The following is a 24,988-nucleotide window of genomic DNA, read 5'->3' as shown; positions in this document are numbered from 1 at the left end:
GTATACAGGTGTCCACTGTAAATTCTTTCAATTTAGTTGTATGTTTCAAAGTTTTCAGGATAAAATGTTGGCGGGGGAGAATCAGCATTTAACTTTATAATATACAAAACTGCTTTTAATTTTCAAACACATCTCTTCATGGACAATTCCAGTGCTTCTCCACATGCATGCATACTTTGTGTAAAGTTGTAATCAGTTTATACAGTCATCATTGTTATTTCTCATGTATTTCTAAAACTTCACGTGTACTATGCTTAATGTTTGCACACTGCACATTAATATGCTGCATGTTTGGGGACATAGGCTTTTTTCTAATGCAGGCTGTTTTGTTTTTATTTGGCTGCATTGGGTCTTAGTTGTGGCACACAGGCTCTTCCTTCCTTGTGTCATGCGGGATCTTTCGTGCTGTGCAAGGACCCTAATTGTGACGTTCTGGCTCGGGAGCGTGCGGGCTCAGTAGTTGTGATGCACGGGCTTAGCTGCTCCACAGCATGTAGGATCTTATTTCCCTGACCAGGGATCAAATCCTCGTCTCTTGCATTGCAAGGCAGATTCTTGACCACTGGACAGCCAGGAAAGTCCTAACATAGGCTTTTATTGTGTAGCTTCTAAATGCACTGCACAGGGCCTCCCTTCCAGAAAAAGAGGACTGAGTTGGATGGCTCCAGCCCTTTTTCTAGTTAGAAAAGCTGGAGAAAACATTTGTTAAAGGCACTAAAGGGAATTCCCAGCTGTCCAGTGGTTAGAACTCTGTGCTTCCACTGCAGGGGGCATAGGTTCTAATCCCACATGCCACATGGCATGGATTAAAAAGCAGTGAAGAGGTACCAAGGCAGGGAAGAAGTGTGGTGCCAAGACTGAGGAGCAAACAAAAATCCCAGAATGACCTCAGTATTGGAAATCTTCTGTCCTTTCCCTATAAGGGTCTGCTGATTCTGAGAGAGAAGGCTGATATACTGTGCAGATTGTGACTCCCAAAACTGGCCACATTTCCAGTTCTACTTACTGTTCCAGAGCCTTGCTACTCCTCTATCTAGAGGCAGAATCTATTCCCCTTGAAGTTGGGTGAGGTAGGCCCATGTAACTGCCTTGAAAAACAGAATATTGCAGGTATGATACTGCTGCTGCTGCTGCTAAGTCGCTTCAGTTGTGTCCGACTCTGTGAGACCCCATAGACGGAAGCCCACCAGGCTCCCCTGTCCCTGGGATTCTCCAGGCAAGAACACTGGAGTGGGTTTCCATTTCCTTCTCCAATGCATGAAAGTGAAAAGTGAAAGGGAAGTCGCTCAGTCATGTCCGACTTTTCGCGACCTCATGGACTGCAGCCTACCAGGCTCCTCCATCCATGGGATTTTCCAGGCAAGAGTACTGGAGTGGGGTGCCATCACCTTCTCCAGGTATGATACTATGACTTCTAAAACCACGTTAGGGAAGGTAGTACAGCTCTACCTGGCTCTTCTTGGATGCTGCCCTTGGGACCTGGCTACTGGTATTTGAGGCAGGTGTTCTGGCTGACAGAACTAAGGTTCCAGTCAACAACTAGCTTCAATTGCCAGACGTGTGAGTTGCCAAGCCTTCAGATTCCAGTTCCTAGCTGTCAAGTCACCCCAAACCTTTCAGTCTTCCAGCTAATGCCCTAGACATTGTGGAACAGACAAACCATCCTGTTTTATCCTGTTCAAATTCTCTAAGTGGTGAGCATAACAAATGATTCTTTTATAATTTGATTTATATCCCCAAGAATGCCAACAGAGGAGCCTGGCAGGCTATAGTCCAAAGGATCGCAGAGTTGTGAAGAGTCGGACACGACTGAAGTGACTTAGTACACGTGCATGTAGGATTTTCACAAACTTACAATCAGGTAGGGGAGGAAAAAGAAACATCTTGCCAAGCTTGAATCTCTCACTATTTTTAAACACAGCCCTAGGGGTGTCAAAGAGGGGAAAGCTGAAAAGTTCCAGGGAGGTCTGCCTTCTCTTGGCTTTGGTTTCCTCCGTCTTCCATCTAGACTAATAAGGGTAACAGGAAGAAAGGTAATGCCCTCAATGTTGGGTAACACTGCTGGGGTATGAAGCCAAAGTGCACTGGAGTACAGAGGCTACAGGCAGGGAGCCTGGAGGGCCATGAAGGCATTCTCACTGACTGTAGGGAAGGCCTCCACTGAGCCGACTGGGGAGCCAGGGGTCTCCAGTTTGCAGCTCTTCCTTGGCAGGATTGCCAAAGGGAGAATTCCCTTCTTTTTCTCTTCAGTCCAGTGACCATTCAGGAATTGCTCACCACTATTCAGTGGGCAGGGTTTCGAAAGTCTCCTTCTCGATCTCTCCAACCCAATGGCCACATGCTCCTCATCTGTCCTCCAATCCTCACTGTAGGGCAAACCAGGGGCCTTGCCTCAGGACCCTCTTCTCAGAGGGCCCGGTTTCAGGTCCGGCTGAGTCATCCTTCCTCTGTCACAACAGCCAAGGAGAAGCTCTAAAAATCTCCAAATGTCCAACATGGTTTCAAATTCCAGTCTTGCCACCTAGTTGCTCCCCAGTCCTCAATCCTCTTCTGTAAAATGGGGTGGTATTACCTCTCTCATAGGGCTGTCTTGTAGAATAAATGAAAGCAAGGTAAAGTGCTGAGCTTGTACCATGTGTGCACGTGTGGGTAATGCTTTCAGTGTGGTGCTTAGCACGTGTGCTATCGCGCCCCATAATCTTCCTAGGGGCTGTGAGTTTGAGAGGATTTTGCCTGGTAACTGTAGACAGGGGTCTGTGAATATCACTGGAGAAGGTCTCTCTCCAGACCCCCACAATCAAACACATGAAGTTCTGCTGAGGTATCTGGATGGTTCTGCCTCCAAGCTGTTTTTGCTTAGACTGCACTGCGTAAAACAAGTGCTCTAAAACAGGGGTCCCCAACTTCCTGGCCAGGTACCTCCTGTCAGATCAGAAGCGGCATTAGATTAGAAATAAAGTGCACAGTAAATATAGCTCGTTTGAGGGACTTCCCTGGTGGTCCAATGGTTAAGGATCTGCCTGCCCATGCAGGGAACACAAGTCCAATCCCTGGTCCAGGAAGATCCCACATTCTGCAGAGCAATTAAGCCCATGAGCCACAACTACTGAAACCCTTGCTCTAGAGCCCATGCTCCACAGAGAGAGAAGCCACAGTGATGAGAAGCCGAGTACTGCGAGGAAGAGTAGCCCCCGCTCACTGCAACTAGAGAAAGCCCACGCACGGCAATAAAGACTCAGTGAAGCCAAAAAATAAATTTAAGAAAAGGTAATGTGCTTGAATCATCATGAAAACATCCCCTCACCCCAAGTCTGTAGAAAAATTGTCTTCCACGAAACCAGTTCTTGGTATCAAAAAAGTTGGGGACTGCTGTTATAAAATGTTTCAACTTTATTTACAACCAGAACCCTGGCCCCCACCCCAGCTTTTCGGGCTTTGCTCTGTGGGAAGAGCTAGATGAGCAGGGACACTTCTGACAGGTCCAGGGCTCAGGAAGATGAGCAGGTAGGCCCCTCATTTCTTCTGGGCTTGTGCCCGGGCCCGCTGAATCTTGTCGGCCGTGGCCCCATCTGTGGCTCCAGTGCAGTGGGACAATACGAGGCTCATCTCCGCCTCATTCCGGTGTTCAATGGCAACGTCTGCAGCCTGAGCCACATCCCTGCAGTTTGAGCAGGAGGGGAGATCTTGTTGAGCTGCCCAAGGGACAAATTGTGCCTCTCATCAGCCCACTGGCTCTGCCACCCAGCACCCTAGGGCCCTCAGCAGACGCACCCAACGAGAAGCAAGGCCTTGACCTTCTGCTCAGGACCCACGCGGGAAGCATACTTCTTAGCCTCATATTTATTGTGTTGCTTCATGCAGATCTCCACAAAGGGCTTAGGAGAAGAGGGTAGAAAGACATCAGGTAAAGCCCTCCTGTTCTCTCTTATGAGCAAAGCCTGTGTGTGAAGTCACATCAGTTGTGTCTGATTCTTTGCGACCCTATGGACCATAGCTCTTAAAGCTCCTCTGTCCATGAGCAAAGCCAAGTGGATACATTATCCAAATGTATCTTACATATCCTTCTGTCTGTATAATCCCCCCAATTCCTATCCCACACACATACAACAGTTGTGATCTCAAAATTCTTTGGGTGAAAACCACCTACCCCAAGCTCTATTAGAGCTTTGAGATCAATTATTTCTATGCGTCCATGCCATCATCTACTGTTACCCCTCACAGCAGGCATTTCCCGCCTTCCCAGGGCCTGAGTTTTGGGCAGTTTATAGCTGCCCTTATTTGACCAACCTACCACACCTCTGAACTGCCTGCCACAGAAAACAAACAGCTCAACACCCTCCACTGCTCTGCAAATGTACTCTCCCCTTCCTCCCTGCCAACAGGACTTTCCTTCAGACACTAGTGTCCCCTGTGGCCCTCCTTGGGGAAAAGCAGCTCCGTCTCCTTTCCTCCAACATTTGCAGGTAGACTTGGGCCTGTCCTCCCCTGTGCCTGACTCAGAAATGTGCCCACCAGTTCTGTAGGATAGCTGAGCAGATGTGTGAACAGACCATTGGAGCCTGGCCATCTCCTCAGCATTGCCTCACTGGAGATGGGCTAGAGGGAGGTCCCCACCTCACCAGGTAGCCAATGGGTGATTTCTTGCTCTTAGAAAACTTCTCTAGCTCCTCCCAGTCTTCCAAATCTGCCAGGGCAGTCAGCTTCAGCCACCAGAGCCTGTGGGAAAGCTGGGCATGGAGGCACTGCAGGAGGGGCAGGGGTCCCAGGACCTACATGCAGATCAGGCCCTCATCTACCTCTTGTCAGGGATGCGAAAGTCACGTGCCAGCTGCTCCGCGCGCTTGTTTTGGCCACTGAGAATGAGGGTGGTGACCGTGTCATGTAGGGACAGGTCTAAGAACCGGCCCCCCAGCTCATCTTCTAGGCGTCGCTGCAGCCGTAGGAGCCGCATCTGATCCTCTGTAGCCTGGGAACAGGGATATGGTGGGACAGGGATGAGAGGGACAAGGAAGGAAGACTGGGAAGTGAGGAGAAGAGGTTTAGAGAAGAACGGGCCAAACCTTGGCTGCAAACTCATTTTTGGCCTTGTAGAAGGCGTCGGCTGCCGTCTGTAGAGCTGCAACACGCCCCTCAATTCGCTGCAAAGGCCAAAAGGGAGCTCATAGCACAGGGAACCTCGGTCATCACCACTCTTGCTGCAGTTTTCTCCCCAATCCTTGTGCCTAGGGTCACCAGTGCCAGCTCTTCCTGCTGGGAGCACTGTGCTGGTATTCCTAATGGGAATGACTAGCTCCTCTGGGACCAACTCATGCGCCTCACATCTTCTCAAGCTCTCCCTCCACAATGAGGACCAAATGGGGTGTGTGACACATTCGAGGCCTAGACTCCTGGAGAAGAAGCCAGACCAATGGCCCAGTTTGTGGGCCCCACCTGCCCTGTGGCCCTCAGACCTCCTCTGCACCGTAGCTGGCTCGGATGTGGAAGCTGCCCAGCTCCTGGTGGTTGTCATCCTGGTTGTAAAGGTCCTTCAGTGTCTCCAGCTCCTGATGCTTACAGAACTGGGGACAGCAGGTGGGCAGTCAGCAAGGCCAACTCGGGGGCTCCTCAGGCTCCACCCCACTCTGCCCCTGCACACACCTGTCGGTATAAACTTAAGGCCATAGGCTGGTTCCGAAGCGTCATGAAAAAATCTCCTCGGTTCAGCTCATTCTTCAGGTGCAGCAGCACTGTGAACACTGCGGGACGACAAGGTGGGGTGGGGATCCAGCCTAGCCTCTTACTGAGCCCAGGGTCCCCAGCCTCGTCCTCACCCAAACCCTGCTCACCCAGATCAGTATCCCCACTCTCGATGGCCTTGCTTAGTGCCAGTTTGCTCCTCTTCATCTTCAGGAGAAGGGGGACTTGCTCCCCAGAGCGTGGCTCATATTCCAGCAGCTGTGGGACGAGGAGGAAGGCACAGAGAGAAGGAGCTGGCCTGGGGGCCTCTAACACTCACATGAGAGCATCCAGGGAGGGCTAAGCACCCACACCTTGATGGCCAGCTCCGTGCGGCCACAGCCATAGGCTCGTGCAGCAATGTCAGAGTAGGAGACACCAGGCGTGTCCCCCAGCTTCTGATTAATGGCCCGAGCAACATCCTCGTCAGACACATCCTTCTGTTGTACCTGGAGAGGGAAGGAAGTGTCACCAATCTGGCTCTAACCCCTTAAACCCGACCTCCGCTGCCTTGATCAAGACCCACTCTTTCAGCTCTACACATCTTTCCTATACCTCACCTTGGCCTGTAAACCCTGAATTGCCCTTGGACCCTGTTCTATATCCTCACCTTGTAGCATGCCCAGTGGGCCAGGATTCTGCTGACGCCCTGCACTTCAGGAAGCCGCAGGTACTCACATATCTGAATGGCCAGGGGGTAAAGCCTCCGCAACACAAGCCTGGCAGACAAGGGAGATAAAGGGAACAAGGGATAAAGTAGGGTAGAAAGAGGACAGAGTGGCCCCACCCTGTAACCCCACCCTGCAAACGGATCACAAGCAGTGACCACAAGAGCACAGCAAGGGCTGTAATGTCTGCCCACCTACAGCCCTCCACCCAGCACCCTTGGTACAGGTACACCCTAGCTGTACCTGTCTAGCAACACCTGGATAGTGAGCTGCTTGTATCTGTATTTCATTTTGTTAAGGATCCAGCTGGGAGATAAGTCCTATTTGCCAAGGACCTTTAGGTGGCATCTCCATCCCCTTGCCCTTCCTCCCCTGGAAGTAAACACCCTGTGAGCACAATTGAGGATACTGGCTATAGGTGAGGGGGATTCCGATGTGATAGTCCCGAATGGCATTGAGTACACGAAGGTCCTGACACATGCGCACAAAGCTGTCAGGTGGAAATCTGTCCAGGAAACACTTTCCGAAGGAGGCCGCCTAAAAAGAGCCAGAGAGCAATGGAGGGCTTTCCCCTCTGCCAGCCAAACCCTGCCCTCCCTCCAGCCCTGCCATGCAGGCCAACCCTGAGCAGACTCTTCTGCATATCTGGCCAGTGCTCGTGTCCTGCAGCCTCGATGCACTGCTGCACAGCCTGGGGCAGCTGCCCCAGCTCCTGGATCTCCCGCAGGTACTCATCCGCCTTCTGGCTCTCTTTCTGGGGTGGAGGGAAAGTGCCAGGGACAGTGCATCATGACCGAGAACACCTCTATGTCTGGCTCCCAACCCATTGGGCTGTGGTGGCAGGTCTGGAAGGTTGCAGAGGCCGGAGCCCAAATTCCCTCAGCCCCACCACCCAAGGTGTCCACACACACCCCCAATCAGCGCAGTTGCCTATGAAGCCCTGAGATCTCTCAATAGAACCCTGATTTGTGACTAGATTGGAAGGGTTCCCTGCCCCTCCCTATCACCACACAGAAGACACCGAGTCCCTTCAGTCCAACTAAGCCAGCTCTCTCTACCCCAGCCCGGCCCAGCCCATGTCCTGCCTGAACCCCTGTCTTTAAACGTAGCACTTGGCTGCAGAAACAGGGGCTGGGTCAATTAGGGGAAGGGGGAGGCGAGTGGCTTGGGGCCCCAGGAGAGGCCCAGGGTTTTACCTCATACTCCTTCTGAGCCTCCAACAACAGTGCTCCAGGGGCCATCGAGGCTATTTTAAAGATCTCCTCACTGGCCACTAGGGGAGGAAAATGGTAAGTGGGAGACAGGGGGCGTCAGGAAACCCTCAGCCCTGCCTCAGTGCCCTGATTCTGCTCTGGGGCACTGGTCTGGAAGCTGTGGTGTTGAGGAGCCCCTGTCCTGGTCACTCAGAGCTTTTACGAGGGCCTCACCTGGAACCTCATGCAGGAATTCATGGGTACTGCGGGAGAAGACTCGGACCCCGTCCAACTCAGGCACCAGGTAGGAGTCCTCATCTAGCACGAACCTGAGCGTGGTCAAGGTTCCTAAGAGTAACCAGGGATGGGGCGGGGCGGGGCAGGCCACCCTCCCCTAAACCCTGGCAGCCCTCCAAGGATATTGGATGCTCTCAGGGGCGTCGCCCACCACCATTAGCCGCCTCTCCCAGGCCACCACAACAGCCCTCTCCTTGCTGCGCGGACGGCTACACCTGTGTGCACACACACACACATCTGGGATTAATACACAGGATGCCTAGTCCACAGTCATGTCTCCCACATCACTGTCTATATCACTTTGCCTTGGGGAACTCTGCACAGGCTTGCTGCCCTTTATCTTACTTCTCTGACTGACTTATTTGCTTCCCTCTCTCCCTGTGCCCATCAGCTTCCTGGCACACCTGGGGCCCACCGGGAACTGGGGTTTTCCTCAAATGTGCACTAGCAGGGCAGACAAGATTCAAGCTCTGCTTGCTCTGGTCAGTATACAGGATGAATCAATGTGTCCCAGGAGGCAGGGCTATGTGCATGTCCACTCCCATGAGAACAACACCCCTCCCCCATCCTCACCAGACCATCTGCTTCGGGGGGGCCCGGATGTTGCAGTTGAACTCACACAGCTTCTCCTGAAAGAGTGCAGGGAATGTAATGGCCCTATCCCAGCCATCACCAGTCTGGCTGAAAAGTCCTTCCCCTATGCCCCACACATCTTTCCTAGACAAGGCACAGTGCCCTGAGAGATGTGGCTTATACCTTGAGAGATGCTGTCCCCATCCAGATGTAGCCTGTGTCTGTGAAGAGCGCCAGGTGTCTGTAGGTGAAGGAGACAGCCATCTGCAGGAAGCTGCTCACTCCTGGGGCCAGGCCAGGGGGTGTCTGGGGCAGGGCCAGGGGGAACACCAGACAGACTTTTCAGGATCTCCCACTGGCTCCCCCAGTCCCTCCGGTTCACTCCCAACCCAGGCTTCTCACCACCGCAGAGCAGGCTGCATGGTCCAGGAGGTAAAGATCAGGTCCTACAGCCAGGAGAATGTGTGCCACTCGGTCCTGGCACACTGTGGTCCAGCATGAGGGTGCACTCTGCAGACCTATGGTCATGGAAAAGGACAACTTTACACTGCCCAAAGTCCACAGTTTCTGCCTCTGATGGTCCCATGGACAGGAGGCACATTTGTGGGCAGTGAATGCTGCTCCAGGGGTGTCAGGGCTCACCTGGCACCTCTGGCATCCGGCGGAGTTTGAGGTCACCCACGTTGGCACTGAGGGTGAAGCGGTGGGCTCCTGTGAGGATGGCCACCCCAGAACCAAACTCAGTATGGAAGATCCGGGCATCCAGAACCCGGTTTTGGAGCACCTCCTGGAGAGAGGGGTCGTGGGTTGAGGGAGTGAGAGAGTCCCAGACTCCATCCCTTTCCCCCAGCCCCCAGGGCCCCCTACATTGCCCATGCTGAAGTGTCTCCGGAAGTCACCATGCAGCCCGTAAACCAGCACAACTCCATCTTCCTGCACACAGAGCAGCTCCTCCTCAGCTGACCAGCCCAGGGACACCACGGGCCCACTCTTCCACTGCAGATGAGAGAGAGGCTCCAGAGGCTGTCCTCAGGATGCAGAATCCTGTAAAGCCCTCAGCCCCAGGGAAGGCAGGGAGCTCACCAACAGACTGGCCAGAAGCACCCCGGAGGCTGAGTAGATCTCGAGAACCGGCCGGGCACTGGCGGGCTTCTCCTTCCGCCAGGGGTTCCTCAGCAGTGCTGTGGTTTGAGCAGAAACCTTCTGTCCTAGTTGCCCAGGCCCACTCCATGCCAAGCAGGCCTATGAACTAGTTCTGAAGGCCCACACCACATGTGGCAGGCCTCACGAGAACCACAATTAAAACATCTCAGTAAGGTGGAGTGGGGGTGGGTAGCACAGGCCAGCAAGAACCCCTCAACAGCAAGGCCCCCAGGAAACAAGGACCCTGAGTTCATCCCATGGTCCCTAAGCATGCAGTGGCAGAGGGGTGACTTACCAATGGGGCCCCCATAGGGTGCAGCAGCCACTAGGCAGTCCCTCAGTTCCTCCTTCAGGTCCCAGTCCATGCTATACAGCTCATATTTCCTGCCCACACAGAGACAAGCAGAGATCAGCCTCATCATGACCCTGCATCCACATGGAGTGCGCACCAGAGGACCTCCCTAATGCTTCCAACTGTCCTGCACAGGTCCCCTCAGGGGAAAGGAGGAGGGTGATGACTAGAAACTACGAGGGATATCCTAGGGACAGCAGGCGAGGAAGCAGAGGGTGTTGGGAGGGCAGGCTATGTGGCCAGTACGTAGAGCACAGAGTGAGGTGGGACTAGGGTGAGGTGGTTGGCCTGGGTCTCCATTGGCAGAAAATAAGACCCTGCAGGAGGTCCTCTCAGCTTAGGCAGCCTTTCTTCTATTTCTGGTTCTTAACACTGAATCTGGCTATGGGCCTTATACCCAGGGCTCCGGCCTGTTGATAATGAACTCAATTTTAGAGGTACTGAGTGAACAATGCCTGAAAGAGATCCAAGAGGAGCTCCTTAGTGAGCCCAGAACTGGGAGAGTCGTGGGCTACAGATGCCAATCTGTGAAAGCTTGACTCAGAGAAGGTAACTGAAATTACAAACTGCCACAAGATGACTGCAATCTGAAGTGCATATGGATCACCAAGACATGTGCTGCATGAGAGGACAGAGTAGGAGGCTTGAGGAATGCCATAATTTGATGGTTGGAGGTGGGGAAAAGGGTACAGAGAAGGAGTGGACACTCCTCCAGAATACAAGAGAAGACAAAGTTCCAGAAGCAAGTATTTTAGCTAGGATCATTTCAGGAGCCTTCCCATTAAAGACCAGGAAGATGCCCATCGTCTCTCTTTTTTTTTGGAGAGGTAAGAATCGGATTTATTTAAAAAGCAACATACTCCACAGACAGAGAGTGGGGTCATCTCAGAAGGTGAGAGAGGCTCCATCATCTCTATTGACATTCTTATTGGAATTCTAGCCAAAATAATTCAAGAGAAAAATGGTATTCTAGCCAAAATAATTTAAGAGAAAAAAAAAAAAAAACAGGCTTCCATTTTGAAGAAAGAAAGAGACTGCTACTATTTATCAATACAAATGATCAGACTACCTACTTAGAAAATCCAAAGCAGTCTATGAAACAATGAAACAAAGAGCTCAGTAAGTAATGAACAAAAATCAATATATTTTCTATACCAATGAGTTTTCTATACCATGAAGTGAAGTCGCTCAGTTGTGTCCGACTCTTTGCGACACCATGGACTGTAGCCTACCAGGCTCCTCCCTCCATGGGATTCTCCAGGCAAGAGTACTGGAGTGGGTTGCCATTTTCCTTCTCCAGGGGGATCTTCCTGACCCAGGGATCGAACCCAGGTCTCCCGCATTCCAGGCAGATGCTTTAACCTCTGAGCCACCAGGGAAGCAGTTATACCATAGCAAGAACTAATTAGAAATATAACTTTTAAAAAGATCCTAATTGTGATATCAGTAAAACTATTAGATATCTAAGAATAAGCCTAATAAAATTTTTAGCAAAATCAAATTTCTTTACTCAAGGATAGAGAAGACATGGGGAAATATTCTAAAGGATCTATAGATGGGTAAGAATTCCAATAAAAATCAGCCCAACTTTTTGGTGGTTAGGGCAGCACAAACTGATTCGATAGTTCATTTGGGTGGTGGAGGAGGAAGATCTTCTGAAAGAAAATATTTAAGAATATTTGAAAATATGAAAACAGAAATACATCAGATACCAAATACACTTAAAAGCTAAAGTTAATTAAAACTTGTTTTGGCACAGGAATAAGCAAACAGATCAATGGAAGAGAAGACAGTCCAGAAAAAGACCTGAGACTAGACAGAGGTTATACTGAGTTGGCCAAAATGTTCCTCTGGCTTTTTAAGTAAAAATAAAAAACACAATTTTCAATTTCACCAACAACTTCATTGAACAACGTATTTACCATTTTGTTCCACTACCTTGTCTCATTTTTCAGGTAACTTCATAGTTTCATCTTCCCAAAACTTTAAAAATGTATTTATTTATTTTTGGCAGTGTTAGGTCTTCGTTGCTACGTGTGCGCTTTCTCCAGCTGCAGTGAGCAGGGGCTACTCTTTGCTGCAGTGCCTGGGCTTTTCATTGCTGTGGGCTTCTCTTGTCGCGGGGAGCACTGGTTCTAGGCGAGCAGGCTTCAGTAGCTGCAGCACAGGGGCTGAGTAAGTTGTGGCTCGCAGGCCGGAGAGAGTGGGCTCTGTAGTTGTGGCACACAGGTTTGGCTGCTCCAAGGCATGTGGGATCTGCCCAGAACAGGGATCGAACTTGTGTCTCCTACACTGGCAGGCAGACTCTTATCCACTGTACCACCAGGGAAGTCCTTCCCAAAACTTATCTCTTTGACTAAAGAACTATTATTCCAGGTGACCTTTATCTTCCAGGGAATTGAAATTTTTTCCCACTAAGAGAATTCTGTAAAGATCAAAGTAAATGGACATCCAAAGGTGCAATGTCTGCTGAATACAGTGGATGCCTCAGAACTTCCTGCCAAGTTGTAATAGTTTTTGCCTGGTCATCAAATAAATACATGGTCTTGTGTTATCCTGATAGAAGATTATGTGTTTCCTACTGACTAATTCCAGACGCTTTCTGTCAGAGTACAGTTGGTCTAACTGGGAGCAGTACTTGGAATTAAATCATTTTTCTGGAAGGAACTTGTAATAAAGGACTCCCTTCCAATCCACCAAATACACAACATCACCTTCTTTAGCTGAAGACCAGCCTTTGGTGTAGTTGGTGATGGTTAATTTCGGTTGCCTCATGATCACTTCTGTTCCACATCATTACACAGTATCCAATTTTCATCATCTGTCACAATTTGTTTTAAAAACGGAACATTTTCATTAAATTTCAGTAGAGAATCACATGTGGAAATATGGTCAAGAAGATTTTTCTTCAGTCAAGAAGGTTTTTGTTCACTAAACTTATGGGAACCCGAACATTAAAGCAATTAATGTAACCAAGCTGGGGACTTCCCTGGTGGTCCAGTGGTTAAGAATCTGCCTTGCAATGCAGGGGACACAGGTTTGATCCCTGGTCAGTGAACTAAGATCCCACATGCCACAGAGGAACTGAGCCTGAGAACCACAACGAGAGAGTCCATGCGTCACAACACAAGATCCCATATGATGCAATGAAACACAACTAAGACCCAATGCAGTCAAAACAAAACATAACCAAGCTGATGCACATGATTTTCAATGCTTGATTTGGATATTTTGAATATGTTGGCTATCTCCCTCGTGGTATAACATTGATTATTCTCAATGAATGTCTTGATTTGATGGCCATCAACTTCAACTGGTCTACTGGACCATGGAGCATCATCCAGTGAGAAATCTCCAACACAAAATTTCACAAACTACTTTTTGATATGTTCAATCAATCACAGCACCATTTTCATATGTTGTACAAACCTTTTTTTGTGTGTTTCAGATGCATTCATACTTTTCTTGAAATAATAAAGCATAATGTGCTGAAAATGTTGCTTTTTCTTCCATGATCAGTATTAAAATGGTTACACAGAAATTCACCAATTTTGGTAAGTTTTTTTTAAAAAATGCATGCTGATAGGATAGCTGTCACAATACAATCTAACAAACCTATTTCAAATGAAGTTAAAGACAACTAAGTGCTACTAGCACCATCTTACAGGAAACACTGAAGGAGCCTTTTCATCCCAATGATAAAGATGGCATTTCAAACTGGGGCAAACTGATACTTGCAATGAGACAATGGGCCATATAGGAAGAATCACAATAAATGCTATTTCATTACTTAATCTCTGTAATGAAATTTTCTAGATGAAATTCAAGATTTAAATGTTAAAAAATAAAGCCATATCAGAACAAAATCTTGTTTATTTTTACAATCTCAAAGTAGAAAAAAATTCCGTAAATGGAAGTCACTAAGAGAAATAACAAGTGCTTCTAAATAAAAATTAAGACCTTCTGTATACTTGTATGTAAAAGGTGTAAAAACAATACATATTTATGCTTACTTCTACTTGAAAAAAGAGACTGTGGAAAAGGTTCTAAGAATTAATAACAGTAGTTACTTGCAGGTGAGGGGTGGAATCAGTTGAAGAAGAGAAGAGATGGGAAAGAGACTGAGCTTTTAAACTACAGTCATAGCTATTAAAATAATTAACATTAAAAAATTTTTATAGGGACTTCCCCGGCAGTTCAGTGGTTAAGACTCCACAATTCAGCCCTTGTTGGGGAACTAAGATCCCACATGCCATGTGGCACAGCCAAAAAAAATTTATATGCTAAAGAAATCTATCAAAAACAAACTAGGAAGACAAACTATGAGAAGGGGGAAAAAAATGAAAAAATGTAACATGTGAAAAAGGATTGCTGTTCTTTAAAATACAAAAGGCTCTAATTAATTGTAAAATAAAAATGAAAAGAAAATGATCAACGGTTGTATCATAACTATGTGAAAATATTTTAAAATGAAACATAAAAAACTTCGGACTATAAAAGCTGATATTTTCATGTGAACTATGGAAAATTCTTTTAGCACAAGACACAAACCCCAGAAATTACAAAGGAAAAGACTGATAGACTTTATAACATGGACTTTTAACATATATATGTTAAAAATTAATACACACGCTTTCCTTGTGGCTCAGCTGGTAAAGAATCCACCTGCAATATGGGAGACCTGGGTTCGATCCCTGGGTTGGGAAGATCCCCTAGAGAAGGGAAAGGCTACCCACTCCAATATTCTAGCCTGGAGAATTCCATGGACTATATAGTCCATGGAGTCGCAAAGAGTCAGATACGATTGAGAAACTTCCACTTTCAAATGAACACAGGTTAAATAAAATGAGCACTCCATACAAATTAATACATAAAAGTCAAGTGACCACAGTGAGAAAATTTTTAACAAAGAGTTATTATGGAGAACATGTAAAGAGCTCCTTTACAAATCAACAGAAACAACACAACAGAAAAATAATCGAAGGATATGAATAGATATACTTAACAACTAGGTAAATATGAATTTAAAAGTTATTTTGATGTTTTGGCCATCTGAATAGCAAAACTTAAGAGGTTAATAAATAACATGCAATATTGCTGAAGGTATGGAAAAAATGAAAACTTTCTTACATATTGGGAGTGTAAAATGGTTCACCCTTATGGAAGAAAATGAAGCACTACGCATCTAACTTTTAAATGTGTACACACTCTAACTTAGCAATTTCTTTTCAAACATCTAACCTATGAAACTACTTGCGCAAGTACACAACAGTATGAATACACTGCAGCACTGTTTAAAATAGTTCCAAAAAAACAAATCCTGGAAAAAAATCTCCTTAAATGCCCATTCAAACAAGACTGGTTAAATAAACTACTGTATGCCCATTCTGGGGAATATTTTGTGCCCATTAACAAAGTGACTGTGTATACTGACATGAAGTGACCTTGAAAATATATTAAGTAAAAAAAGATACAATACAATGTAGTATGAATCACATGAATCCACTTAGGCAAAAAAAAAGTGAGCACACATTTTTACAGGCATATTTACATATACTCACGTGTATGTGTGTCAATACAAAGAAAAACTCTCATAGGCCTCCACACTAAGCCAGTGTGGAGAGACAGTGGTTACCTCTGGAGAAGGTGGTAAATGGGGGAGGGGAATAAGGAGACAGACAATTTGGCTATACAGGCTACCAGTTCAGTTCAGTTAAGTCGCTCAGTCGTGTGCGACTCTTTGCGACCCCATGAACTGTAGCATGCCAGGCTTCCCTGTTCATCACCAACTCCCGGAGTTCACTCAAACTCATGTCCATTGAGTTGGTGATGCCATCCAGCCATCTCATCCTCTGTCGTCCCCTTCTCCTCCTGCCCCCAATCCCTCCCAGCATCAGGGTCTTTTCCAATGAGTCAACTATTCGCATGAGGTGGCCAAAGTATTGGAGTTTCAGCTTCAGCATTAGTCCTTTCAATGAACACCCAGGACTTATCTCCTTTAGGATGGACTGGTTGGATCTCCTTGCAGTCCAAGGGAATCTCAAGAGTCTTCTCCAACACCACAGTTCAAAAGCATCAATTCTTCGGCATTCAGCTTTCTTCACAGTCCAACTCTCACATCCATACATGACCACTGGAAAAACCATAGCCTTGACTAGACGGACCTTTGTTGGCAAAGTAATGCCTCTGCTTTTTAATATGCTATCCAGGTTTGTTGTAACTTTCCTTCCAAGGAGTAAGCGTCTTTTAATTTCATGGCTGCAATCACCATCTGCAGTGATTCTGGAGCCCCAAAAAATAAAGTCTGACACTGTTTCCCCATCTATTTCCCATGAAGTGATGGGACTAGATGACATGATCTTAGTTTTCTCAATGTTGATCTTTAAGCCAACTTTTTCACCCTCCACTTTCACTTTCATCAAGAGGCTTTTTAGTTTCTTTTCACTTTCTGCCGTAAGGGTGGTGTCATCTGCATATCTGAGGTTATTGCTATTTCTCCCGGCAATCTTGATTCCAGCTTGTGCTTCCTCCAGCCCAGCGTTTCTCATGACGTACTCTGCATATAAGTTAAATAAGCAGGGTGACAATATACAGCCTTGACATACTCCTTTTCCTATTTGGAACCAGTCTGCTGTTCCATGTCCAGTTCTAACTGTTGCTTCCTGACCTGCATACAGGTTTCTCAAGAGGCAGGTCAGGTGGTCTGGTATTCCCATCTCTTTCAGAATTTTCCACATATCTGGTCTTTATCACTAGGTCATGTCTGACTCTGTGACCCCAGGGACTATAGTCCACCAGGCTCTTCTATCTATAGAGTTTTCCAGGCTAGAATACTAGAGTGGGTTGCCATTTCCTTCTTCAGGTATCTTCTCAACCCAGGAATCAAACCCACATCTCCTGCAGTGGCAGGCAGATTTTTTACTGCTTTACTCATATACTATTGTTATTTATTTGAACTTTTATACCATATATGCATTTCTTCTGACATTTTGGTACTAAAATCCTTAGATGAAATCTGATGGAAAGATAAGATATTTAAATAGCACCCCACTCCAGTACTCTTGCCTGGAAAATCCCATGGACGGAGGAGCCTGGTAGGCTGCAGTCTATGGGGTCACTAAGAGTCAGACACGACTGAGCGACTTCACTTTGACTTTTCACTTTCATGCATTGGAGGAGGAAATGGCAACCCACTCCAGTGTTCTTGCCTGGAGAATCCCATGGACAGAGGAGCCTGGTGGGCTGCCGTCTATGGGGTCACACAGAGTCGGACACGACTGAAGCGACTTAGCAGCAGCAGCAGCATGCCAGTTATCAGTTCACTGATGCTCAGCTCCCTTCCATGTGTTCTGTGGTAACAGATGGTATTTCTTTTAAGCATTTCTCCTTCACAATGAGCATGATGTTGAGCCTTCTCAGCAGAGGGCACTGGAGGAACACTGCATGAGGAACAGGCTCTCCTGTTGATTCCAGCCGGGCAGCTGGCTAGCAGCCAGGATGTGAGGACATCTGGTGATGCTCTGATCCCACCATGCAGCAACCTCCAAGGCTCGTCCAGACTGACTCCCTGGACAGACACAGCATTTCTGGCTTCTTGCCTCCACCAGGGCCTACTTCCTCTGCATGCCACGATGCCTGGCCACTGGCTCCCCTGCCCGTGCCCTGGAGCATTTCCACTGACCCTCTCTGCATAACCATGCACCCAAGTCACTAGTTGTGGCTTGCCTTACAGATACTGTATGCTCCAAGCTACGAGCATCAGCTCCCCAACTCTCTACATGCCCACACCACTGATCCCTAGTTGTAGTTCTCCTGTGCCCCGCTACCCTCTGAAACCCAGAGGGCTGCTTCTTGCTTGCCAATCAACTGTGGACCACCTCTGGCCCAGTGAAGTGAAAAGTGAAAGTCACTCAGTCATGTCTGACTCTTTGTGACCCGATAGACTATACAGTCCATGGAATCCTCCAGGCCAGAATACTGGAGTGGGTAGCCTTTCTTTTCTCCAGGGATCTTCCAACCCAGGGATCAAACCCAGGTCTCCCACATTGTAGGTGGATTCCTTACCAGCTGAGTCACAAGGGAAGCCCAAGAATACTGGACTGGGTAGCCTATCCCTTCTCCAGACAACCTTCCTGACCCAGGAATTGAACTGGGGTCTCCTGCATTGCAGGTAGATTCTTTACCAAATGAGCTATCAGGGAAGCTCTGGCCCAGGGAAACTAGTAAACTTCATGGCCATCCAGTGGCCTGCAACTGCATTTTCGCTGGGGTTCAGCTGGGGAAGGGCCTCCCTCCCACGTTTGTTGTTCTTTGAGTACCCTCCCTTAGTCCTAAGCTACCATATAAACTTTTCTCACATCTTATAGTTAATCTTTATCACAGTGTAATAATCCTGTATATTTATTAAAATTTCCCAGTTTACATCTCCTCAGTGGACCCAGACTAACTGGTACAGGGAGTGGCCCCAGGAGTGGTAGTGGTGGCAGTTTAGCTGCTAAGTCGTGTCTGACTCTTGCAACCCCATGGACGGTAGCCCGCCAGGCTCCCCTGTCCATGGGACTTTCCAGGCGGGAATACTGGAGTGGGTTGCCACTTCCTTCTCCAGGGGATCTTCCTGACTCTAAAGATGGGATTTGAGGATTGGTACGGTCATGTGCTTAGGCTTGGGTGCAGTGCTGTGTTCCCTACTGATGAGAAACGGATGCTAGTATAGCAACCCACTGCATGCAGCAGCATCACAATTAGTCAAACCTGCAGTTCAATATGGCGAAATGCCAAGTCAAACACATGCTTTGGGAATGACTTCTGTGCTTGATTGTATGGCAGTAATGATGATTATAAGGGCCATGGTGTGGATGAGTTATTTTGAGTGCATTTGAACATTTACAAAAAGGAAATGACAAGGTTAGGTCCATTAACTTTCAGCTCAAGTCATGGCCTGAGAAGCAGAAAGCTTCTATAACAGCCTCAAAGAATCTCTTAGTTCTTGTATTCACACAGCTGTTACTGCTGAGAATCAAAGACAGTTTAATTGTATGGGTTGTTAAACAATAACAGTTAAATTCCCCAGCACACCATCTCTCATGTGAAAGTTAAGGCACTAATTAGAAAAGAAAGGAATCCTGAAACATGGGAGGAAGGTAATTGGTTAGACCCAGAGGAAGCTGACAATCTTGAACGCCCCAAGTCATCGCGGGTCTTCCTCAGCAGTGGAAGCAGCTTGCCCTCCTGTTTTGAGGAGACTAGCCTTCCTCTGCTTGAAAACCCTGTGATGACCTCACTTCAGGCAGATGTCTTGGGAGCCTCCCTCTCCATGGCTGACCTGGCTAACACTCCTGCTGAGTGGTTATCAGCTAAGTGAAAGAAGCTCAGTCGTGTCCAACTCTTATGGACCCCATGGACTGTATAGTCCATGGAATTCTCCAGGCCAGAATACTGGAGTGGGTAGCCTTTCCCTTCTCCAGGGGATCATCTCAACCCAGGGATCGAACCCAGGTCTCCCGCATTGCAGGTGGATTCTTTACCAGCTGAGTAATCAGCTAAGAGCAGAGATCAATACGTGGCCCCAATATGGCACTGTTCCTGGGGGAGAAGCCTACAAGTCGATTACACTGGACTTCTTCCATCATGGAAGAGACAAAGATCTATCTTCATTGGAATACATATTCTTAATGTAGGTTTGTCTTTACCTGTAATGCCTTTGCACTAGCAAACTTCCACCATCTGTGTACTTAAGGCAAGTCTCATCTACCATGGCAGCAGTCAGCCAAGCCTTGCAATTAATCAAGGATCTCAGTGCATAGCAAAGGAAGTGCAGCAGTGGGCTTAGGTACATGGAAGCAACTAGCCTTACCTTACATCCCACTACCCAGAAGTGACTGGTCTAAATGTACTGATGACTCAGTTATAGGACCAACTAGGAGACAGTAACCTAAAAATATGGGGCTCTGTCTTACAGGATGCAAGTCTAGGCTTTGCATCAAAGACCATTACATGGGATTAACTCAACAGACAATATGCAGGGCTGGGAGTCAAGGGGTGAAAGTGGGAGTGGCTCCTCTCACTATTATAAACCTAATGACTCTCTTATTAAAATACTGCTTCTAGGACTTCCCTGGTGGTCCAGTGGTTAAGACTCCGCCCCTGCATGAAGGGAACATGGGTTCGATCCCTGGTCCTCGATGATTCCACATTCCATGAGGCAACTAAGCCCGTGCACCACAACTACTGAGCCCACACTCTATAGAGACTGAGAGCCTCAACTACTGAGCCTGTGCACCACAACTAGAGAAAGCCTGCACACAGCAACGAGGACCCTGGGTAGCTAAAATTTTTTTTAAATAAAATTTTAAAATATTGCTTCCAGTTTCACTAACTTTGAGACCTATTGATTTGTAAAGCTTAGTTGCCAAGGGAAGAATGTTTCCACCAGAGGATAAAAACATTGGATTCACTGAACTGGAAGGTAAGAGTGCTACCTTGCCATTTGAGTCTTCTTATGCCACTGAAGTGGAGAAGGCAATGGCACCCCACTCCAGTACTCTTGCCTGGAAAATCCCATGGACGGAGGGGCCTGGTACGCTACAGTCCATAGGGTCGTGAAGAGTCGGACACAACTGAGTGACTTCACTTTCGCTTTTCACTTTCATGCATTGGAGAAGGAAATGGCAACCCACTCCAGTGTTCTTGCCTGGAGAATCCCAGGGACGGCGGAGCCTGGTGGGCTGCCGTCTTTGGGGTCGCACAGAGTCAGACATGACTGAAGCGACACAGCAGCAGCATGCCACTGAAGCAACAGGCAATAAAATGGGGTTAATCCACTGGCTGAAGTAATTATCCTGAGGGCCAAGGGGAAATCAAGTTGCTACTACATAATGGAGGCAAGGAGGACTTTGTCTAAAACCCAGGGATCTTCTGGGGCACCTCTTGGTACTTCCATGTCTAACGGGAAACGTTAATGAAAAACCTCAGCAATCAAAAAAAAGCAGAATGACAGGTTCGGGTCACTTTGCTATGTAAAGAACAGAGCAGTGAAGGTTCTGGCTGAGGGCAAAGGAAATATGTGATGGGCAGTTAAGAAGGAAGCCATAGGTATTAACTATGATCTTGTGAACAGCTACAGAAATGAAGACTGCAGCCACTTCGTGCATTTTCTCTGTGCTTGTTATGTGCTTGTGTTTATATGCATATACTAGCCATTATCTTCTCTCCTTGCCACTTTTATTTTATACACAAATTATTGAAGGTTAATTTTTAAATTCAATTTTTAGGTAACAGAATATCCAGTAATACTGTAATTCATTTTGAGGAGTAACTAATATAGTGATTGATACAATGACTTAAGACATGTGTCTCCTCATTTGGGGAAAGAGTAGTATACTTATAAGAAGGATGGTAGTATCCTGTGAAGCAGAAATACAGAGCTCTTTGGTTATTGTGAGGGAGTTGAAAAGCGTGTAGAGGGTGCTCGTTGAAGCTGATCGGCCAGAGAAAGGATCCTGCTAGTTATCAATTTATTACCTCCCAGAGTCAAATTCAACCTTCAATATGTGCTCCACAGTGAGCCAGATGTTAAGCTTTCTCAGTAGCTGGTCCTGTAGAAAAGGGTCTTTGTAGGAGGAAGGGAGTCGTTGGCTGTTTCCAGCAGGTGCAAGATCAGTCAGCAGTGTGGGCATGAGGGTATCTGGGGACACTCTGACCCAACCATGCACCCAGAGCACACAATCCCTCATAACCTTGGCCTGGACTGGCCATCTACCTCCCCGTGGTTCTCTTCACAAGATACTGCATGCTCTAGGTGTCCTGCTCAGCCTGGTGCTCCCTGTGCAAGGCCATAAGCCTGGCCACCAGCTATGGATCACCTGCACCCTATCTAGGCCCAAGAGGGCTGCCTCCTGCTTATCCAGTGGCTGTGGACCAGCTCCAACCCAGCAAACCAGCAACTCTACCACCATTCAGTGAGCTGCAACTATATCTTCTCCAGCAAGGTCGGAACCTTGTTTGGGGAGGGCACCCCCCTTCCAACTTTTCCTTCCTTTATCCTCAGCCCCCAGGAAAGGACAGTTTTATCTTATAGCTACTTTGCTATCATAGTTTAATAGTTCTTTATGTTAAACTTCCCCTATTTAGTCACTGTATGGTTTCTCCTAACCAGAATCATAGAAATATTACCAGTGTCACATTCCACAGACCACTTGCTTGTCTCAAGGGGGAAACATGAATATATGGCGGAAGATGAAGCCATCAGCCTCAGAACACTTCTCAATCTCAACTTCCTTTCCCTCATAGCAGACAACCTGATACAATGGCCCATAGCTGTGATGCAGTATGAACACCACACAGTTCAGTCCCTCAGTCGTGTCCAACTTTTTGCAACCCCATGGACTGCAGCATGCCAGGCTTCCCTGTCCATCACCAACTCCATGAGCTTACTCAAACTCATGTCCATCAAGTTAGTGATGCCATCCAACCATCTCATCCTCTGTTATCCCCTTCTCCTCCTGCTTTTAATCTTTTCCAGCATCAGGGACTTTTCCAACGAGTCAGTTCTTCGCATCAGGTGGCCAAAGTACTGGAGTTTCAGCATCAGTCTTTCCAATGAATATTCAGAACTGATTTCCTTTAGGATGGACTAGCTTGATCTCCTTGCAGTCCAAGGGACTCTCAGGAGTCTTCTCTAACATCGCAGTTCAAAAGCATCAATTCTTCAGCAATCAGCTTTCTTTATAGTCCAACTCTCACATACATATATGACTACTGGAAAAACCATAGCCTTGACTAGACGGACCTTTGTTGGCAAAGTAATGTCTCTGCTTTTTAATATGCTGTCTAGGTTGGTCATAATTTTCCTGCCAAGGAGTTTAAGCGTCTTTTAATTTCATGGCTGTAGTCACCATCTGTAGTGATTTTGGAGCCCCCAAAAATAAAGTCTGCCACTGTTTCCACTGTTTCCCCATCTAACTGCCATGAAGTGATGGGGCTGGATGCCATGATCTTAGTTTTCTGAATGTTGAATTTTAGACCAACTTTTTCACTCTCCTCTTTCACTTTCATCAAGAGGCTCTTTAATTCTTCAGTTTCTGCCATAAGGGTGGTATCATATGCATATCTGAGGTTCTTGATATTTCTTCTGGCAATCATGATTCCAGCTTGTGCTTCATCTAGCCCAGCGTTTCTCATGATGTAGTCTGCATATAAGTTAAATAAGCAGGGTGACAATATACAACCTTGACATACTCCTTTTCCTATTTGGAACCAGTCTGCTGCTCCATGTCCAGTTCTAACTGTTGCTTCCTGACCTGCATACAGATTTCTCAAGAGGCAGGTCAGGTGATCTGGTATTCCCATCTCTTTCAGAACTTTCCACAGTTTGTGGTGATCCACACAGTCAAAGGCTTTGGCATAGTCAATAAAGCAGAAATAGATGTTTTTCTGGAACTCTCTTCCTTTTTCTATGTGGATGTTGACAATTTGATCTCTGGTTCCTCTGCCTTTTCTAAAACCAGCTTGAACATCTGCAAGTTCACAATTCACATACTGTTGAAGCCTGGCTTAGAGAATTTTGAGCATTACTTTACAGGCATGTGAGATGAATATAATTGTGTGGTAGTTTGAGCATTCTTTGGCATTGCCTTTCTTAGGGATTGGAATGAAAACTGACCTTTTCCAGTCCTGTGGCCACTGCTGAGTTTTCCAAATTTGCTGGCATATTGAGTGCAGCACTTTCACAGCATCGTCTTTTAGGATTTGAAATAGCTCAACTGGGAATCCATCACCTCCACTAGCTTTGTTCATAGTGATGCTTCCTAAGCCCCACTTGACTTCACATTCCAGGATGTCTGGCTCTAGGTGAGTGATGACACCATCGTGGTTATCTGAGTGAGTGGTTGGTGGGAAGAGAGAAAATGGAAGTGAGTATAGATGGCAGTTTCCAGACCCTTGGTGAGGTGAAAAGGGATTTGTTGGTTTTTTGAATAGAGAACTTTATTTTCTGTTAGGCTGGGGAGATTTGAATATAGTAGTTGAGATCTGATAGTGAGCCCTTGTGGGTAGGGATGGTGGAAAACAATATAGAGGTCTTCTACACTGAAAAAAACCTGGCTGCTTATTAAAATACAGATCAAATTCAAAGGACCCGCGCCAGAGACAACAGAGTTCTGCCCTAGGAAGCTACATGCAGCAGCACCTTTGGTGACCTTGATGCAGGGAGTCCTATGCAAGAGTGGCTAGATAGACCTGAGGCGATATGAGAGTGGGTAGATGGCACATGGTTTCTCAGAAAACAGGGAGGTGGGAGCATATATCCTCAGCAGGCTGTGAACACAACAGGCAGATTTTGTCAGGGAAGCCTAGGCCCTTCTAGGCCATGACTTTCAGCTCTCTGGGAAGCACGAGGTGAAGTCAGCAATTGGGCAGAGGGATGAAGGAGCCTTCAGTTGCAGGCTAGGACATTAGCATCGACATAGACTGGAGTGGGAAAGAGGTGCAGGGGTACAGGAGTAAGGCTCTGGGAGTGAAGAGCAACAAAGTACAGGCCACCTCCTCAAGCCTTCAAGGTAAAGAAGGCTTCTCAGGGACAGTAAGGTGACTCAAGCTATGCCATAAGGTTGGCATGGGGTACAGATGGGCAGACTGAGAGCAGCAGAGAGAACAGCATCTCAGAAAAGTCTAGAAGTGAGAACTCTGTAAGGATAGGTTATATCTTCAGTGAGGAAGGCCAGCTACATATTTCTCTTCTATCTGCAGGTCCTGGAAGTTGAAATTCCCATAGTAGCAGTAAATGAACCCTGGATTTGAATACCAGAAAATCACTAAAGCAGGTCCTGTTGTTTAGTCACTATGTTGTGTCCAACTCTTTGTGACCCCATGGACTACAGCATGCGAGGCTTCCCTGTCCTTCACTGTCTCCCAGAGCTTGCTCAAATTCATGTTCATTGAGTTGGTTATGCTATCTAACCATCTCATCCTCTCCTTTGCCTTTAATCTTTACCAGTATTAGGTCTTTTCCAACGAGTCAGCTCTTTGCATCAGGTGGCCAAAGTATTGGA

General features: G+C 47.1%; 1 protein-coding gene across 4 annotated transcripts in view; it reads right to left on the bottom strand.

Annotated features, from left to right (window-relative positions):
• Window positions 1-3,372: 3,372 nt before the first annotated feature.
• VPS16 (VPS16 core subunit of CORVET and HOPS complexes) overlaps window positions 3,373-24,988 on the bottom strand; it is a 28,170-nt gene continuing 6,554 nt past the window's right edge. The window contains exons 2-25 of one of the 4 annotated variants that reach the window (XM_025263951.3): window positions 11,864-12,098; window positions 9,885-9,973; window positions 9,530-9,627; window positions 9,314-9,442; window positions 9,089-9,233; window positions 8,849-8,964; window positions 8,630-8,752; window positions 8,447-8,502; window positions 7,999-8,088; window positions 7,811-7,905; window positions 7,580-7,656; window positions 7,006-7,137; window positions 6,793-6,920; window positions 6,627-6,662; window positions 6,326-6,434; window positions 6,030-6,164; window positions 5,826-5,934; window positions 5,638-5,735; window positions 5,451-5,558; window positions 5,061-5,138; window positions 4,797-4,966; window positions 4,620-4,716; window positions 3,772-3,875; window positions 3,373-3,658 (exon numbers count right to left, since the gene is read on the bottom strand). In XM_025263951.3, the coding sequence (XP_025119736.1) occupies window positions 3,514-3,658; window positions 3,772-3,875; window positions 4,620-4,716; window positions 4,797-4,966; window positions 5,061-5,138; window positions 5,451-5,558; window positions 5,638-5,735; window positions 5,826-5,934; window positions 6,030-6,164; window positions 6,326-6,434; window positions 6,627-6,662; window positions 6,793-6,920; window positions 7,006-7,137; window positions 7,580-7,656; window positions 7,811-7,905; window positions 7,999-8,088; window positions 8,447-8,502; window positions 8,630-8,752; window positions 8,849-8,964; window positions 9,089-9,233; window positions 9,314-9,442; window positions 9,530-9,627; window positions 9,885-9,973; window positions 11,864-11,889 (2,493 nt within the window). In that variant the 5' untranslated portion in view covers window positions 11,890-12,098 and the 3' untranslated portion in view covers window positions 3,373-3,513. Of the gene's footprint in view, window positions 3,659-3,771; window positions 3,876-4,614; window positions 4,717-4,796; window positions 4,967-5,060; window positions 5,139-5,450; window positions 5,559-5,637; window positions 5,736-5,825; window positions 5,935-6,029; window positions 6,165-6,325; window positions 6,435-6,626; window positions 6,663-6,792; window positions 6,921-7,005; window positions 7,138-7,579; window positions 7,657-7,810; window positions 7,906-7,998; window positions 8,089-8,446; window positions 8,503-8,629; window positions 8,753-8,848; window positions 8,965-9,088; window positions 9,234-9,313; window positions 9,443-9,529; window positions 9,628-9,884; window positions 9,974-11,863; window positions 12,099-24,988 lie in introns of all 4 variants that reach the window. The other 3 variants (XM_006042715.4, XR_003103120.3, XM_044927861.2) reach the window with 3 other exon arrangements.

Source organism: Bubalus bubalis, chromosome 14, assembly GCF_019923935.1.
Source record: "Bubalus bubalis isolate 160015118507 breed Murrah chromosome 14, NDDB_SH_1, whole genome shotgun sequence".
NCBI classification, from domain to species: domain Eukaryota; kingdom Metazoa; phylum Chordata; class Mammalia; order Artiodactyla; family Bovidae; genus Bubalus; species Bubalus bubalis.
The sequence above is the reverse complement of the archived record's forward strand: the minus strand, read 5'-3'. Positions and strand labels throughout refer to the sequence as shown.